General features: G+C 44.4%; 1 protein-coding gene across 1 annotated transcript; it reads right to left on the bottom strand.

Annotated features, from left to right (window-relative positions):
- Positions 1–998: 998 nt before the first annotated feature.
- Positions 999–10,113, bottom strand: LOC146618242 (uncharacterized). Its single transcript, XM_085371182.1, has 5 exons — positions 9,977–10,113; positions 8,401–8,407; positions 2,282–2,449; positions 2,066–2,161; positions 999–1,316 (listed from the first exon to the last, which is right to left on the bottom strand). Exons 1-5 carry the CDS (start codon positions 10,111–10,113, stop codon positions 999–1,001), a joined length of 726 nt encoding a protein of 241 aa, XP_085227308.1.
- Between the last annotated feature and the right edge of the window lie 5,887 nt (positions 10,114–16,000).

The following is a 16,000-nucleotide window of genomic DNA, read 5'->3' as shown; positions in this document are numbered from 1 at the left end:
GCTCAAGTAACTTTAAGGAATTAATTTTTAGTTTCAAAATGTTAACCATTTTAAGCTAATACAACTCAAAAATTTAAAATACAAATGCTTGTAATATCCAAATCTACTGTGTTTTGAATTTGATATAAAAAAAAAAGTGCCCAAAATAATTACACTTGTAAAAACATAAGACAGAAAATGTAAATTCAAGTTACAAATTTATTGAGTTACTTTAACACATAGCCTTTCTAACAAAAAGCCCAAAGACATAAATCCACCACATTTTATAGGGAATAATGTCGGAAATTTTGGCACAAGGTTACAATATTAGAAATAAAGAATTTCACAACATGTTTTAAGAGTATTCAAATTTGATTAACACATGAGTATGGCCTTTTTATTAAAAAACAAACAAAAGGAAAAGAAAATCCTGCATTATTAGGTGGGAAAACCGAATGAAAGTTATAGTATAGTGCAGCTAATACACTGAAATATAATTGTTAACCTTTTTAATATGCCAATACTGTGGTTATGCAAAATGCACATTTGTAGAGTGCAATCACAGTCTCAACAACAAAGCAATAAAACATTAAATAGAAAAATACTTCTTTAGAGACATAAAACAAAGTGTTATAAACCTCCTTAGTGCCTTATGTCAGTTATGAATAGTTCAGGAGGAACGTTCCTTACGTCCACCTAGAAGCCAGAAATGTAGTGAGATTGTCCTTCATTTTCTCTATAGATTTACAGTTATCTAACTAAAAACACAATCAAAATCAACTAAAAACACAAGTGATGATGGGGGAAAAAATAAATTAATAAAATAAAAATCACCCCTTTTACTTTGGATGTGGCTTTTAGATAATGAAGTATGAAACAGAGTCTGCAAAGATTTCTTTATTCTATTCTCTCTTTAAAAAAAAAAAAAAAAAAAAAAAAACTTATCCAGACTTGGAAACATGATAAACTGAATTACTTGCTTTAACAGGCACTTGAGGGCTGTGTAAGAACCCTGGACATTATTCTGCTGCCAAAAGATCATTTTTAAGACTCAGCACTTTGGGCTTCAACTTCCCACCCTCCAGACCCATCAAAACGTTCTGAATGAAGTCAAAAATGTTGGCCAAACATTTTGGGTAGCTTAGGTGCAGGGCGTAGGTCAGTCCAAATATCACTAGAAATGCATCAGCCAGGGTGGTGAAAACAATGATCATGTTACCCTCGACCAAAACTGCAGTCTTCTCAGGGCAGAAGAATGTTGCATCGCTGGAATTGGCTCTGATCAGGACTCGTCCAAGTGGCACTTCACTAATATCTGGTCTATCAGAATGCATCATCTACAGAAAACAAAATTACTTCATGTTAGTGCATTCAAATTCAAATTTTATTTGTCACGTACACAGTCATACACAGTACGATATGCAGTGAAATGCTTGGACAACTGCTCGTGACCTAAAGAAAACAAAAAAAGGAAAAGGCTATGAATAAGATAGGAAATAAATATGAAAAATTTAAAAGGGAAATAAATATGAAAAATTAAAAAGGGTAAATTTTACTAGGAAGGAATAAAATATAAATTAAGGTTAAAAATGAAATAACTGTACAACACAAATTAGAATGAAGGGTAAATTTAACTGGGAAAGAATAAGATAAAATATATAAATTAAAGTTGAATTTCTCTTAGTTTCATCTATACAAGTCACATTTCTGGATTATTACTAGCTCAGAAATCAATTGTTTGAACAACAAAAAAGCCACAACACACCAAAGATTTGAGAAAACAAACTGACAAAAATAGTACTTTTAGTAAAGCAAAGTCATACCTCTTCGTAGCAATAACAACAGAAAGTCAATAGGAGTTATATATTTTTTTCATTTGTACAGTGATGTATGGTTGGGCTAGGAACATTATAGAAGGTCTACACACATTAAAAACATGTAGTGTTTCCATTATGTGACATGGACACTGTTGTAGACAGATCCAAGCATGGAGATGCTTCTCAAACTGTCAAAGTGTCATAATGTTTTGAGAAATCTAAACAAGGATGCTACTAAGATATTGTTCACAACTTTGTCCAAAACTTACATCCCATGTTTTGATGAAGGTACAGGTGTCTTCGTACAAATAGGCAGAGAGGGCATGAAGCACACCAGCACTTTGGGCATGGATATCAGCTTGTTCCTACATCACAAGAAAATTTTTATTTTAAATTATTGGCTAACCTAGTCAAGAATGGTAATTAAAATTGAAAAATTGATCAAATTAATTAAAGCTCAAAAAACAAGACAAAAACCCACTAACCTGGAGATTATAGCTTCTGAAGAGCTGAGACAGGACATCAGACACGTTCCCTGTGCAAACAGCTTTCTTTCTGAATAAGCTCTGGAGCCGGGGAGCATGTTGATCCAGCACAGCATAAAAGTGGTTTTTCAGGTGAAGGTTTGTAATCCTGTGGAATTCTGCACAGATCTGAACACACATAATTTGTTCAGACAGGCCAGATAACAGGAGTTGATATAAAATACATCTTGTTAGATACATCTATATACATTCTTACCTGGGACTGGGTGTCATATGCTGTGGGAGTGTCTGGTCGGGCGTGGTCCAGGTTCCTGTCATTCGTCCCTGGGGGTGGAGTTGGCCAGCTCATCACCTGTTGTCAATCTCCGGGGCTCCACCTAGAGGGTTTTTAAGCCGGCACGGCCTGCCACTCCTCGCCAGTTCATCCTGCTACCATCTGTGGTAAACTCGCCCTCCTCTGAGCTCTGACTCTGTATATCTGGACCATGGGTTAATGTGTTTTTGTTTTCTGTATTCTTCAGATTCACCACCCGTCGCACTCATCAGTAGTGCTGGTTTGGTCTCCACACCTCTTCAACCTGAGCCTGAGGTTGGGAAGAGTCCCACAGCTCTGGAAAACCTCCTGTGTTGTACCAGTGCCAAAGACTTCACGCCCCAAGGACCTCAACAGCTACAGGCCGGTGGCTCTGACATCCCACCTGATGAAGACCCTGGAGCGGTTGGTCCTGGCTCAGCTTCGGCGCCTAATAAGCTCATCACTGGACCCACTTCAGTTTGCCTACCAGCCTGGCATTGGAGCGGATGATGCCGTCATTCACCTCCTACATCGTTCCCTCGCTCACCTGGAGACCGCTGGAAGCACTGTGAGAATCATGTTCTTTGATTTCTCCAGTGCCTTCAACACCATTCTTCCCTCGGTTCTAAAGGACAAGCTGGTGAACTCTGGAGTGGACCATCACCTCACTACCTGGATCCTGGACTACCTCACCGACCGACCACAGTATGTGAGGACTCAGGGCTGTGTGTCGGACAGGGTCGTCTGCAGTACTGGGGCCCCACAGGGAACGGTTCTGGCTCCGTTCCTCTTCACCATCTACACTGCAGACTTCCCCCACAATTCCACCCAGTGCTTCCTGCAGAAGTTCTCTGATGACTCTGCAATAGTCGGCCTCATCACTGATGGGGACGACAAGGAGTACAGAGGTCTGACCCAAGACTTTGTGGACTGGTGCCAGCTGAACTACCTCCAGATCAACGCCAGTAAAACCAAGGAACTGGTGGTAGACTTCCGCAGGCACAAGCATTCTCCACTGCAACCACTGAACATCCAAGGTATGGACATTGAGGCTGTGGACAGCTACAGGTACCTTGGTGTTCATCTGAACAATAGACTGGACTGGACTCATAACTCAGACGCCCTCTACAGGAAAGGGCAGAGCAGGCTGTACCTGCTGCGGAGACTCAGGTCGTTTGGAGTGGAGGGCACACTCCTGAAGAAATTCTATGACTCTGTTGTGGCTTCTGCTATCTTTTATGGCGTGGTCTGCTGGGGCGGCAGCATCTCTGCTGGGGACAGGAAGAGACTGAACAGGGTGATCCGAAGGGCCAGCTCTGTTCTAGGATGCCCTCTGGACCCAGTGGAGGTGATGAGTGACAGGAGAACGGCGGCTAAGCTGTCATCCCTGATGGACAACATCTCCCACCCCATGCAGCAGACTGTGACAGCACTGAGCAGCTCCTTCAGTGGGAGACTGCGGCACCCACGGTGTGGGACGGAGAGATTTCGCAGGTCTTTCCTCCCCACTGCTGTCAGACTCCATAATAAAGACTTTAACTGATCAAGCACACACATCCATACATATGCAATAATACTAAGTGCAATAATCCTTTCTGTCATCGTTGTATTTTTACTCAGTTGTATATAGTATTTGTATTCTATTTTTATCTTATTGTATATTTATTTTATTTTATTCTACTGTATATAGTATTTTATTTTATTCTATTCTGTACAGTTGTGTACTGTATTTATTCTTATTGTATTCTAATTTTTGCCTCATAACTTTTGCACTGTCCACTTCCTGCTGTGACAAAACAAATTTCCCACGTGTGGGACTAATAAAGGTTATCTTATCTTATCTTATCTTATCTTATTCTGTTCTTCCGTCTGCTCTGAACCCGAGGATTATATACTCCACTTCTCCTCAGCCTGCCCTTCAGTCCGTATTCTCCACCTCCTTGGAATCTGGACCGGACTCTCCACACTCTTGACCCTCTCTGGAATACTCCCACGGCAGCCCTTTTCCCGCCTAATAACTAGGGTCTCCAAGTAAGCCCAAGACTATCCACTGGCACTCCGTACCTCTGTCCCTTACTCGTTTTTTTCCATTCAGTAACATCTCTCTCCTGTGTTTACAGAAGTTCCCGTTAGAGTTCTCCCCGTGCTCTACGCCGGTCTCTCCGCCCACGGATTTCCCTTAGTTTCTGCGTATGGTTTCTGTTAAACCCAGTTCTGTTCACGTTTTGTTCTTTTCAATAAATTATACACAGTTCGAAGCAAATTGAGTCTGCTCTTGAGTCCACCGCATTCTCGCCCGTGACAGAACGAACTGGCCACTTATGGACTCAGCGGACCCAATTCGCGCCGCCATTAATGAACAGGGCGCGGTGTTAGGACGGCATGAACAGACCTTGACGTCCTTAATGGATCAGTGTAATGCTATCAGTGATAAACAGGAGGAGTTACTTACCCGGTTTTCAGAAATCAGGGAGTCGAATCCACCCATTTTCCCTAGTCAGCCGGAACCGTTGTCTGCACCCGCCTTTGCGCGTCCTGAATCGGCTTATCGGGGCATCTCTTCCCCTCCACCGGAGCCTTTTCACGGAGAGCTGGGGCTGTGTGGGGGGTTCCTGTTTCAGTGGTCGTTGTTCGTCAGTCGCACGCCGCATGCGTTTCCTAATGATGCTGCCAAGATTTCCCATTTTGTTGGGTTGCTTAGGGGTAAGGCGCTTGCGTGGGCTGAGGCGTTTTTGTTTTCTCATCCGATTGCCTTGTGTTCCTATGAGGACTTCCTCAAGGAATTCAAGGCTACGTTTGCTCACCCGATCTCTGAGGGTACTGCAGCTAAGAGGCTGTTGGGACTCCGCCAGGGAAAATGCAGCGTTGCGGAATACGCGATCGAGTTCCGCACCGCTGCTGTTGAAGCGGGTTGGCCAGACGCTGCGCTGCGGGGTATTTTCCTAGCGTCCCTTTCCGAACAACTGAAGGATCAGCTGGCTGTGCACGACGAGCCGGCCACATTTGAAGCGCTTGTCTCTCTTGCTCTCAGGATCGATAGTCGACTGAGGGAGAGAGACGCTGAGAGGCGGTCCAGACCCTCTCCGTCACTGTTTCGACCCGCGGCCGTTTCGGCGTTACCCCCGTCGCTTCCGGTGACATCATCCGTCCGTCCTCGCTCTCCTTCCCCTGAGCCTATGCAGATTGGCCGCGGTCGGCTCACTCCTGAGGAGCGGGAGCGGCGTTTCCGAGCCGGAGAGTGCTTCTACTGCGGAGGAAGCGGCCATCGCATCGCTGTTTGCCCGGTCCGGCCAAAAGGCGTGGCCCGCCGGTAAGTCCGGGGTTACGGGTGGGCAGTGTTTTTAAGAGTGATAAACCCCGTCTTTTGCTTTCGGTTTCGTTGATGTCCGGTACTAGGGCTCATTCTCTTTGTGCTCTCGTTGACTCCGGGTCGGAGCAGAATTTGATAGATGCTGCGGTGGCTAAATCGTTGAATTTGCCCCTCATTCAGCTCGAGCCTCCGATCCCGGCCGCCGCTTTGAATAATGAGGTGTTCGCGATGATCACTCACCGGACCGCGCCTGTCAAGTTAGTCACGTCAGGTAATCATCAGGAAGACATAACTCTCTTTACCACCTCTTCCCTTGACGTGCCAGTGATCCTTGGTTTTCCGTGGTTGCAGAAGCACAATCCACACATTGACTGGGCAGGGAAGAGAGTAGCGAGTTGGAGTTTGTTTTGTCTCGCCAACTGTTTAAAGTCAGCACTGCCCTCGGGGGCTTTTGTTTCTCCTCCAGTGGTTGTCTCCCCCCCTGACCTTACCTCTGTCCCTCCTGAATATCATGATCTACAAGAAGTGTTCAGTAAGGACAGGGCTCTGTCGCTGCCTCCTCATCGGCCCTATGATTGTACTATTGATCTCCTCCCCGGTGCCCCTCTGCCCTCCAGCCGTCTCTATAATCTGTCCCGTTCGGAGAGGGGGACTATGGAGACGTACGTCCGGGATTCGCTGGCGGCCGGTCTCATTCGTCCTTCTTCCTCACCGGTGGCCGCTGGTTTCTTTTTTGTTTCTAAAAAGGATGCGTCGCTCCGGCCGTGCATTGATTACAGGGGCCTTAATGCGATCACGATTAGGAACAGGTATCCCCTGCCTTTGATCAGTTCAGCTTTCGAACCCCTCCATGGGGCCACTGTCTTCTCTAAGTTGGACTTGAGGAACGCGTACCACCTTGTCCGCATAAGGGAGGGCGACGAGTGGAAGACTGCTTTTAACACTCCTCTGGGGCATTTTGAATACCTGGTGATGCCGTTTGGCCTCACCAATGCCCCTGCAGTCTTCCAGGCACTGGTGAATGACGTGCTCCGGGATTTTTTTAATGTTTTTGTGTTTGTTTATCTGGACGACATTTTGATTTTTTCTCGGTCCCTTGAAGAGCATCGTGTGCATGTCCGGAGTGTGCTGCAGCGACTGTTGGAGAACCGCCTTTATGTGAAGGCCGAGAAGTGTGACTTTCATGTCTCGTCTATCTCGTTTCTGGGCTACCTACTGGCGGAAGGGCAGGTGAAGACGGACCCTGTAAAGGTTAAGGCAGTAGTGGAGTGGCCCGTTCCTGGTTCGCGTAGACAGCTGCAGCAGTTCCTTGGCTTCGCGAATTTCTATAGGCGTTTTGTCAGGGACTACAGTCGGGTGGCTGCGCCTCTCACTCGCCTTACTTCCTCCCGGGTCCCCTTCGTTTGGTCCCCCGAGGCTCACTCGGCCTTCGCCACGCTCAAACGGCTTTTCACTTCGGCTCCTGTTTTAGTCCATCCTGACACGAGTAGGCAGTTTGTGGTGGAGGTTGATGCTTCAAGCGTGGGGGTGGGGGCTGTGCTGTCTCAGCGTTCTGGTCCTCATGGCAAGCTCCAGCCCTGCGCCTATTTTTCTCGACGCCTATCTCCTGCCGAACAGAACTATGACGTTGGGGATAGGGAGCTCCTGGCCATTAAGTTGGCTTTGGAGGAGTGGCGCCACTGGCTGGAGGGGACGGAACATCCATTCATCATCTGGACAGATCACAAGAATCTGACTTATCTCAGAACGGTTAAGAGACTGAACTCCCGCCAGGCTCGGTGGTCCCTTTTCTTCGCCCGATTTAACTTTGACATTTCCTATCGCCCGGGTTCCAAGAATCTTAAACCTGATGCTCTGTCTCGCCAGTACTCCTCGGACTCGGACTCCCGGGACCCGGAGCTCATTCTCCCTTCCACCTGCAGGATTGGCTCCCTCACCTGGGATGTGGAGGAGGCTATACGCCAAGGACTGCGGGACGACGCTGATCCGGGAACTGGCCCGCCCGGTCGGCGTTTTGTACCCTCTGCCGCCCGGTCGGCTGTTATCCATTGGATCCATACAGCCCGGTTTACTTGCCACCCGGGAGTGAGTAGGACCACGGCTCTGTTGAAGAGGTATTTCTGGTGGCGTTCTATGGACAAGGATGTGAAGGCTTATGTGGCTGCCTGTTCCGTTTGTGCCCGTAACAAGACCTCTAATCGGCCCCCGTCTGGCTTACTCCGACCGCTGAGTACCCCGCATAGGCCTTGGTCTCATATCGCCTTGGATTTTGTTACCGGCCTCCCAGCCTCTTCGGGGAAGACGGTGGTTCTGTCCATAGTTGATCGGTTTTCCAAGGCGGCTCATTTCGTGGCCCTGGACAAGCTGCCGATGGCTGCGGAGACCACCCAGATCCTTACAGACCATGTGTTCCGTCTTCATGGCATACCCTCGGAGATTGTGTCTGACAGGGGGCCTCAGTTTGTCTCCCGAGTATGGAGGGCCTTCTGTACAGCCCTGGGTGCCAAGGCCAACTTGAGTTCTGGTTTCCATCCGCAGACCAATGGCCAGACTGAGCGTTTGAACCAGGAGTTGGAATCCGCTCTTCGCTGCGTCTCGTCGCTGAACCCGGCTGCCTGGTCGTCTCAGTTGCCTTGGGTGGAGTACGCCCATAATTCTCTCACGTCTTCAGCGACGGGTTTGTCCCCCTTTGAGGCCTCGCTGGGGTATCAGCCACCGTTGTTCCCGGAGGATGAGACGGATTTGGCTGTTCCTTCAGTCCAGCATCACCTTCGACGCTGCCGGCGGATGTGGCGGAGGGTCCGACGGGCTCTCCTTGCGACTGTCGACCGGCAACGGGACTATGCGGATCGTCGCCGCTCTGTCGCTCCGGCGTATCGGCCTGGACAACGGGTGTGGCTTTGTGCTAAGGACATTCCCTTGCGGTTGCTTTCTCGAAAGTTGGCTCCCCGCTATGTTGGCCCCTATGAGATCACTGCTGTTGTCGGCCCCTCGGCGGTCCGTCTCAGGCTCCCGGCCTCCTGGCGCGTCCACCTGACGTTTCACGTCTCTCAGGTCAAGCCGGTCCGTAGCAGTCCTCTGTGTCCGCAATCTGTTCCCCCGCCTCCCGCCCGGCTCGTGGACGGTCATCCGGCCTATTCGGTCCGGCGGATCGTTGACGTGCGCCGCCGTGGTCGTGGTGTCCAGTACCTAGTGGACTGGGAGGGGTATGGGCCTGAGGAGCGTTCTTGGGTTCCCCGGTCGCTCATTCTGGACCCGTCCCTGATTGCTGCATTTCGTTCCTCCCCTCGCAGGGCCCGGGCTGGGGGGTCGCCGAGTGGCGGCCCTTGAGGGGGAGGTACTGTCATATGCTGTGGGAGTGTCTGGTCGGGCGTGGTCCAGGTTCCTGTCATTCGTCCCTGGGGGTGGAGTTGGCCAGCTCATCACCTGTTGTCAATCTCCGGGGCTCCACCTAGAGGGTTTTTAAGCCGGCACGGCCTGCCACTCCTCGCCAGTTCATCCTGCTACCATCTGTGGTAAACTCGCCCTCCTCTGAGCTCTGACTCTGTATATCTGGACCATGGGTTAATGTGTTTTTGTTTCCTGTATTCTTCAGATTCACCACCCGTCGCACTCATCAGTAGTGCTGGTTTGGTCTCCATTCTGTTCTTCCGTCTGCTCTGAACCCAAGGATTATATACTCCACTTCTCCTCAGCCTGCCCTTCAGTCCGTATTCTCCACCTCCTTGGAATCTGGACCGGACTCTCCACACTCTTGACCCTCTCTGGAATACTCCCACGGCAGCCCTTTTCCCGCCTAATAACTAGGGTCTCCAAGTAAGCCCAAGACTATCCACTGGCACTCCGTACCTCTGTCCCTTACTCGTTTTTTTCCATTCAGTAACATCTCTCTCCTGTGTTTACAGAAGTTCCCGTTAGAGTTCTCCCCGTGCTCTACGCCGGTCTCTCCGCCCACGGATTTCCCTTAGTTTCTGCGTATGGTTTCTGTTAAACCCAGTTCTGTTCACGTTTTGTTCTTTTCAATAAATTATACACAGTTCGAAGCAAATTGAGTCTGCTCTTGAGTCCACCGCATTCTCGCCCGTGACACTGGGATTTCAGAGTAGGCCAGCAATCCAGGATCTGACCTACTGGTAGGTCATCATTGATGATCTCTTTGCATTGCAAGGCCAAAGTTGTGTGCATCAGCTTTGTAATCAGGATTCTTTTCACTTTTCTCGACTTCATCTACAATCTGTAGTCTTAGCTGGTCATGGTAAACAGCATCTTCACCCCTGAAAATTTACTTCTGCCCTGGCATGGACATAACAGTAAAACACAGAAGACAAGACAGACTACACAGAGAACAGAAAAGACACACAACCAAGGAGACACAGATGAAACATAACCAGCCCAGAACTCAACTAAACCTTAACTAATAATAACAACAATACAAGAACTTCACCTCATTTCAATATAACATAAGAAAGCAAAAATACAAAATAAACTCAAAATGCTGTGTCACAGACCCAGCCCCTGACAGATAAAAAACTAAGTCTTTCACTAATGAACACTGGGCATCAGAATAAAATAAAACGAAAAAATAACTGTTTGGTAAATATATTATTGATGGATTCACCCTTAAGCTAACCTAAAATAGACCAGGCACAACAATTTTACAGTTCAGAAGATTCTACATTTCAACTTGGTATACATAACTATTTGCAATGTAAACCAAGTTCTACCACCTAATTATGTAATGATTAATCACTGCTTTTGTAAGTATGTCCTGTGCCTACAATTTTGCTGCCCCAGTTTTAATATGTACAACTCCAGAGAACTAAACGTAAGTTTTAAGTTCCACCAGTTAGCAAATGGGTTAGCCAAAGTCAATATCCACGTATGCGCTAAGTGTGAAGCAGCGCAGCAGTGCATATTGATTCAACAATTTAACCACAAGGCAGTTTATAATCTGCAAATCCAGAAACGCCTTCAAAAGACTTCTTTTGAAATAGTAAGAGATTAGAAAAGTTATTAACACATTATTAGTCCCAGCCTCTGCTGGGACTAATAATGTGTTATACTAAATATGAGCTTATTAGCATAATTCATGCAAAACACTTTGGGGCCAAGCCAACATGGATAAAACGACGCATGCATGTAATTCTTAAATGCCTGCTAGAGTTGTACATTTATGACGATAAAAAACCCATATTACAACGGAGAACTATAGTTTCAGAAAAAATAAAACTTACCACAAAAGCGCTCCTGAAGATGCTGCAAAGGCGGTAAATGCAGCTAGCCAAGTGCAGAGCGTTAGCTGTTCCAGTTCAAAAGTCCGTAACATACCATAGCATGCCCTCCTTTATCCAGCGTCAAAGGCAATGCCGCAAAAAAACCCTTGACAAATGTTTTTATTTCTGTTCGGATATTAACGTTCCACAAGTTTCTTTCGGAGTAATGAGCGGGCATTCGCACTCGAAGCGAGGAATCCAAGATGGTTGCCAGCACTTCATAAAGAAACAGGTGGCGCACGTAGGTACGTACGTAGGCACGTAAGTGACGTCAGTGTTAAAACTCAAATTATTTGAGGGCAATGCCAGAAACTAATCAATATATTCAAGTACTAATAACTTGAAAAACAAACTTGTTCAAACTACTCAAAAAAATAAAGGTGTATGAACTTATAACAGGTTTTTAAGTAGTTGGAACTCATTTCATTTATCAACCTATTACTATTCGGTCTTACAGTGTAGTGGACGTTGAGTTGTTGTGTGGGACACCAGTAGTCCATGTTGCTGTAACCGTAGTTCATGTTTAGAATAAAACATCCCAGCTCACTGAGTTGATCGGGGCAATAGTGCCTAAAATGTTGCATAATTTTGCTGAGAGATCTTTTACTTTGTGGTAATCTTAGACGAGTAGTTTTATGGACAAAACCCACCAGGTCACTCAGTGTTCCCTTAGTGCTGATGTATCAGAGATGTTGGTGTAACTGAAGTAATGTTGTTAAGTCCTTAAAGTCATATTCTTTTATTGTCACACTCTATTTTTATTTTTGTATGATACCTGAGTTATATGGAATATGGCTGAAGTAAACTAAAGTCTAAAATACTTAGTCATTCATTTGTTTAATAGTAATTTAACATTATATAATTCACATATAAAACTATGAATTGTAATTTTAAATGGTTTAAAAGCATGTAGAATAGCATATGTAGGCAAGTATATTTCTCCTTTATTTATCAAGAAGCAACGACAAAAAGGGAAAAAAAGAAACAGGGCAGGTTCGGTGGTTGAACCATCCGTCCCCACCAATGCCAAAACCAAATCTACGCTCTTGGGTACTTTATAAGCTACATTACATAGAAGGGAAAGCTTTGTCATATAAAGCTCTGGGAAGGGTGAAGGGAGGAGTTTGATTTTTCATGTTTCCAGTAGGAAAAAAAATGACAGAGTTTCCAGTAACAGCACGGTTGTTTATGAAGTGCATGTTAACAGTGCAGGCAGCATAATGAAAAGCCAATTATATTACGACAGCTGTGAGACATAAATTCATTTTACTGACCTATTTTAACACCAGAAATACCATTAAGCTCTCATTAAAGACCACAACATTACAAAAGTATAAAAGCAATGTGATTTCTTTTTAGATTGATGTACTCACTTGAGTCATATTTAATGAATATATATATTAAATAAAAAATAAATAACTGTGTGTCGTACTTGTTGCTCTATGTTATTCATTGTATGAAAAAGAACCGTGAGCCCATATTTTTCCCTAAGTAGAGCCTCCAGTTAAGTCTTTATATATTTTTGAAATTTCCAGGAAAACTGTTATATAATTTATGCATTGGGACATTACTGTATATGTAAAATATCCTGTAAGAGTTTTGGAAATGTATCTCTTTGTTCCAAACAGGATTTTGCAAAGTGGTGTGTAAAACATGAACTTTCAGCAGGCCAAACCAAATGAATCCAAGCAAAGATCACTGAATCTGATTAAACATCAGAGGGGAAAAGCACTTCAGAGCCTGGAAATCATCACATGTCAGTAAGCAAGTGGCAAATAAAAAAATAAAATAAAGATGGTGCTTTAGAAGAACCGCCCAGGCAAAACCTTGTGTTGTTGCTTCTCCTGGAGATTTGAGATTCACTGGCCATAATGATGAATGCACAGCCTGAATCTTAAAAGCTGTTGTCACATGAATCTGCTGAAGGAGGTACGTAGGATGTCGACATTTTTAATCTATTTTAATTTTTATATTTTTGTCGATGTTGTTTCTTTGTAACATATAAAAGTTTTTTAGATGTTACATTCAGTGTTTTTTCTTTAAACTTTTATTAGTTGTTGTTGTCGTTCACTACGTTTGTGTAATTTTTTAATGCACGTTTTAGAGCACGTTAACTGCCAGTGTGGATACAAATTGTCTTATTAATGAAATAGTGTGTTTACAGATTCTAGATTTATTTTTTCACTCTGCTTCTGTTCAGGCAGAATGTGGCCTTGGTCAGCCATACAGGGAAAATTAAAAGAGTCAGTGCTGCACAGAGTGAACAGCTCCGCTGGGGTTGAAAGAAAGCGGCCGTATGTCTTCTTTAAAAGTCAATCTCTCCCTCTTGTGTACTGATTAAGGGACCTTATTGGCATGTACATCTGTATTAACATGGCCATTGGTGACCCTGCCTGTGTGTGTATGTGTGTGTGTGTGCGTGTGTCTGTGTGTGTTCATGTGTGTCTGGCCAGGCGAGGCGCGAAGAACCCCGCCAGATTGATTCACAAAGGGAAAGGACTGCTTCACGCTTGTCACAGGGACTCAGCAGTGGGGGGCTAAAACAAAACCCTCAGGGTGGGTGGGTGGAACTCAACACCTACCCAAGAGAGCACTGGCACCCAGCAGGAGAAAAGGGTTCACTCCCTTGTCCAGCTGACTGCCTCTTCCTCCCCCATCTCATACACACACAATGCACAAACACACCGCGGGGACTAGGACTGAGACGTCCACAATAAGCACACATAGCCCCCCACCCCGGCCCACCCTCCCCAACCCTCACTGGCCTCACAGCCAGCCTGGACCCATTCAAACCCTCTGCTACTCACCACATCACCATCCTAACAGGGATTAGGCTTAATGAACTGGAAGGAGTTAACAATAAATGAATCAGGGCCTATAAGCAGCCTTCTAATTCCATTTTGTGTTCTGCCGCTTTCTTTCCTCCCTTTTCTGTTTGAACACAAGGTGTAATCCACTTGACTATCAAAGGTGTGGAGCGAGCATGAATTGAAACTAGCCCTGCCACATGCACATGGACACACAGCATGCAGCTTGCTAATACCATCTGCTCCCATCAATATTCTGAACAGTGCACTTTGAAGAAAAAAAATAAAATTTCAGATGTATTTTTTTATTCTTTTCTAATTAACCCATTTCATAACCCATTTAAAGAAGCTGCTGAAGAATGGAATAGCTAATTAAATGCATTATTATTGAATGCAGCGTACTGTACAGTTAGTGTTGGTATAGCCTTCGGGGGAATGTAATATGTTTGTTGTTCCTGTTTGGAACAGCACATTCAGGCACATTTTTTAATTCCCTCTGTAATTATGCCTTTCTGCAGCTTTGTGAAGAAATGTTCTGACATCACAGTATGGAATCAACTTATAATTGTGATGATTTACAACTCAATTAGGCCAGTCACAAGATGCAGAAGAAAAGATGAACAAAAAAACAGAAACAGGATTTTTGCTATCTCGTCTGAGAGATTCTGTCTGTGGGTGGCTTTAACTTGTTTTGCTGACGGGTTTGTTTGTGTGTGTGTGTGTGTGTGTGTGTGTGTGTGTGTGTGTGTGTGTGTGTGTGTGTGTGTGTGTGTGTCAGCTGCATGTTCATCCGTGCAGGGAGCTTCTTGCTTGCATCAGTGTGTCATTTAGTGTTTGTATTGACTTTAGTCTCTGAGGAAAAAACTACACATTCCTCTTCCCTGCCCATGTTTTTTAATTGGAATGGCACACACACACACACAAACACACACATACACACACACACACACACAAGCTGTATTTTTTATATTACATTTTACTGTCAGTTGGCAGCCTTTTAAATTGTTTGATTATATTATAAAAGTCAAATATTTTTCTTTAAAGAGTAGCGTACGATCATAGAAGGAGGGGGAAATGTAACAAAATAAAATATGTGCATCTCTGAATTCCGATATGAAATATTAATGTGATGTATAACAAATAAAAGATATTTGAAAATCAACAAAGGAAAACCAAAAGTTTTAACAAAAATAATTTCGCAAATTTGCCAGGATTTTCTAAATCCATTTCTTTGGACACTATAAAGGAACAAAGGAAATGGTTGTAAAATTATTGAAGATGGAGCTGAAAACATTACAAACTGTGAAAGCAAAATTCAAATGGAACACTAAACACACTGATCAGCAATAACCGCACAGTACGACGACATATAATTATAGCAAATGACATTTAATTGCCAAACAATAACAGAATAATCAAAAAACACAAGACATTACAAAATAATGCACTCTACCATGCACTGTGCTCAAAATAAATACGCAATCAATATATGAGTTATTAAAAATGTTGAAATAAGTAGGTAAAATAAATAGATATAAGCAAATTGTACTGTTATCGTGTCACGTAAGCTGGTAAAGCACATTATTATTCCATAGGTTTGAAAAAAGTGGTAAAGGGGACTTTTTTGAATATCACATGGTCTGAATCATATGTTCTTATTGATGGTGGCAAAGTGGAGGAGACTAAATATAGAAATGACTGGAAGTTCCAAGCAAAAGCATTTGAATATTCTACTGAAAGCTTTCACTTGAGGCAACTGTTGTGATTATGTGTTATATTTAAATCAAAAAGAATTGAACTGAACTTAATATCATTGTGTCATTTATCAGATTTTCATGGGAGTGATATTTAGACAGTTTTGCATCTGAACTCTTTGCAGGTAGTTTTTCACATATTTGATTTTGTATAAAATTGTTAGTTGGCAGAGGGTGTGTTTGATATGTGCCCTTCAAGTTCACCATTTTTCATTGATTTAGCTCAGTCAGGTTTCTAACCATGTATTAAAAATGGTCATTCTGTTCTTTACCTTACTGA

The sequence above is a fragment of the Diplotaxodon limnothrissa genome, linkage group LG14 (assembly GCF_057381915.1).
Source record: "Diplotaxodon limnothrissa isolate DT_005_m linkage group LG14, D_limnothrissa_male_GT1.1, whole genome shotgun sequence".
NCBI classification, from domain to species: domain Eukaryota; kingdom Metazoa; phylum Chordata; class Actinopteri; order Cichliformes; family Cichlidae; genus Diplotaxodon; species Diplotaxodon limnothrissa.
This window is presented reverse-complemented; position numbering and strand designations above follow the sequence as displayed.

Coding starts and splice junctions, on each gene's coding strand:
- LOC146618242 (XM_085371182.1), bottom strand. CDS start 10,113: ATGAAGTCGAGAAAAGTGAAAAGAATCCTGATTACAAAGCTGATGCAC. Junction 2,162..2,281: donor TCAGAAGCTATAATCTCCAG/GTTAGTGGGTTT, acceptor CTTGTGATGTAG/GAACAAGCTGATATCCATGC. Junction 1,317..2,065: donor CCTTCATCAAAACATGGGAT/GTAAGTTTTGGA, acceptor TGTTTTCTGTAG/ATGATGCATTCTGATAGACC.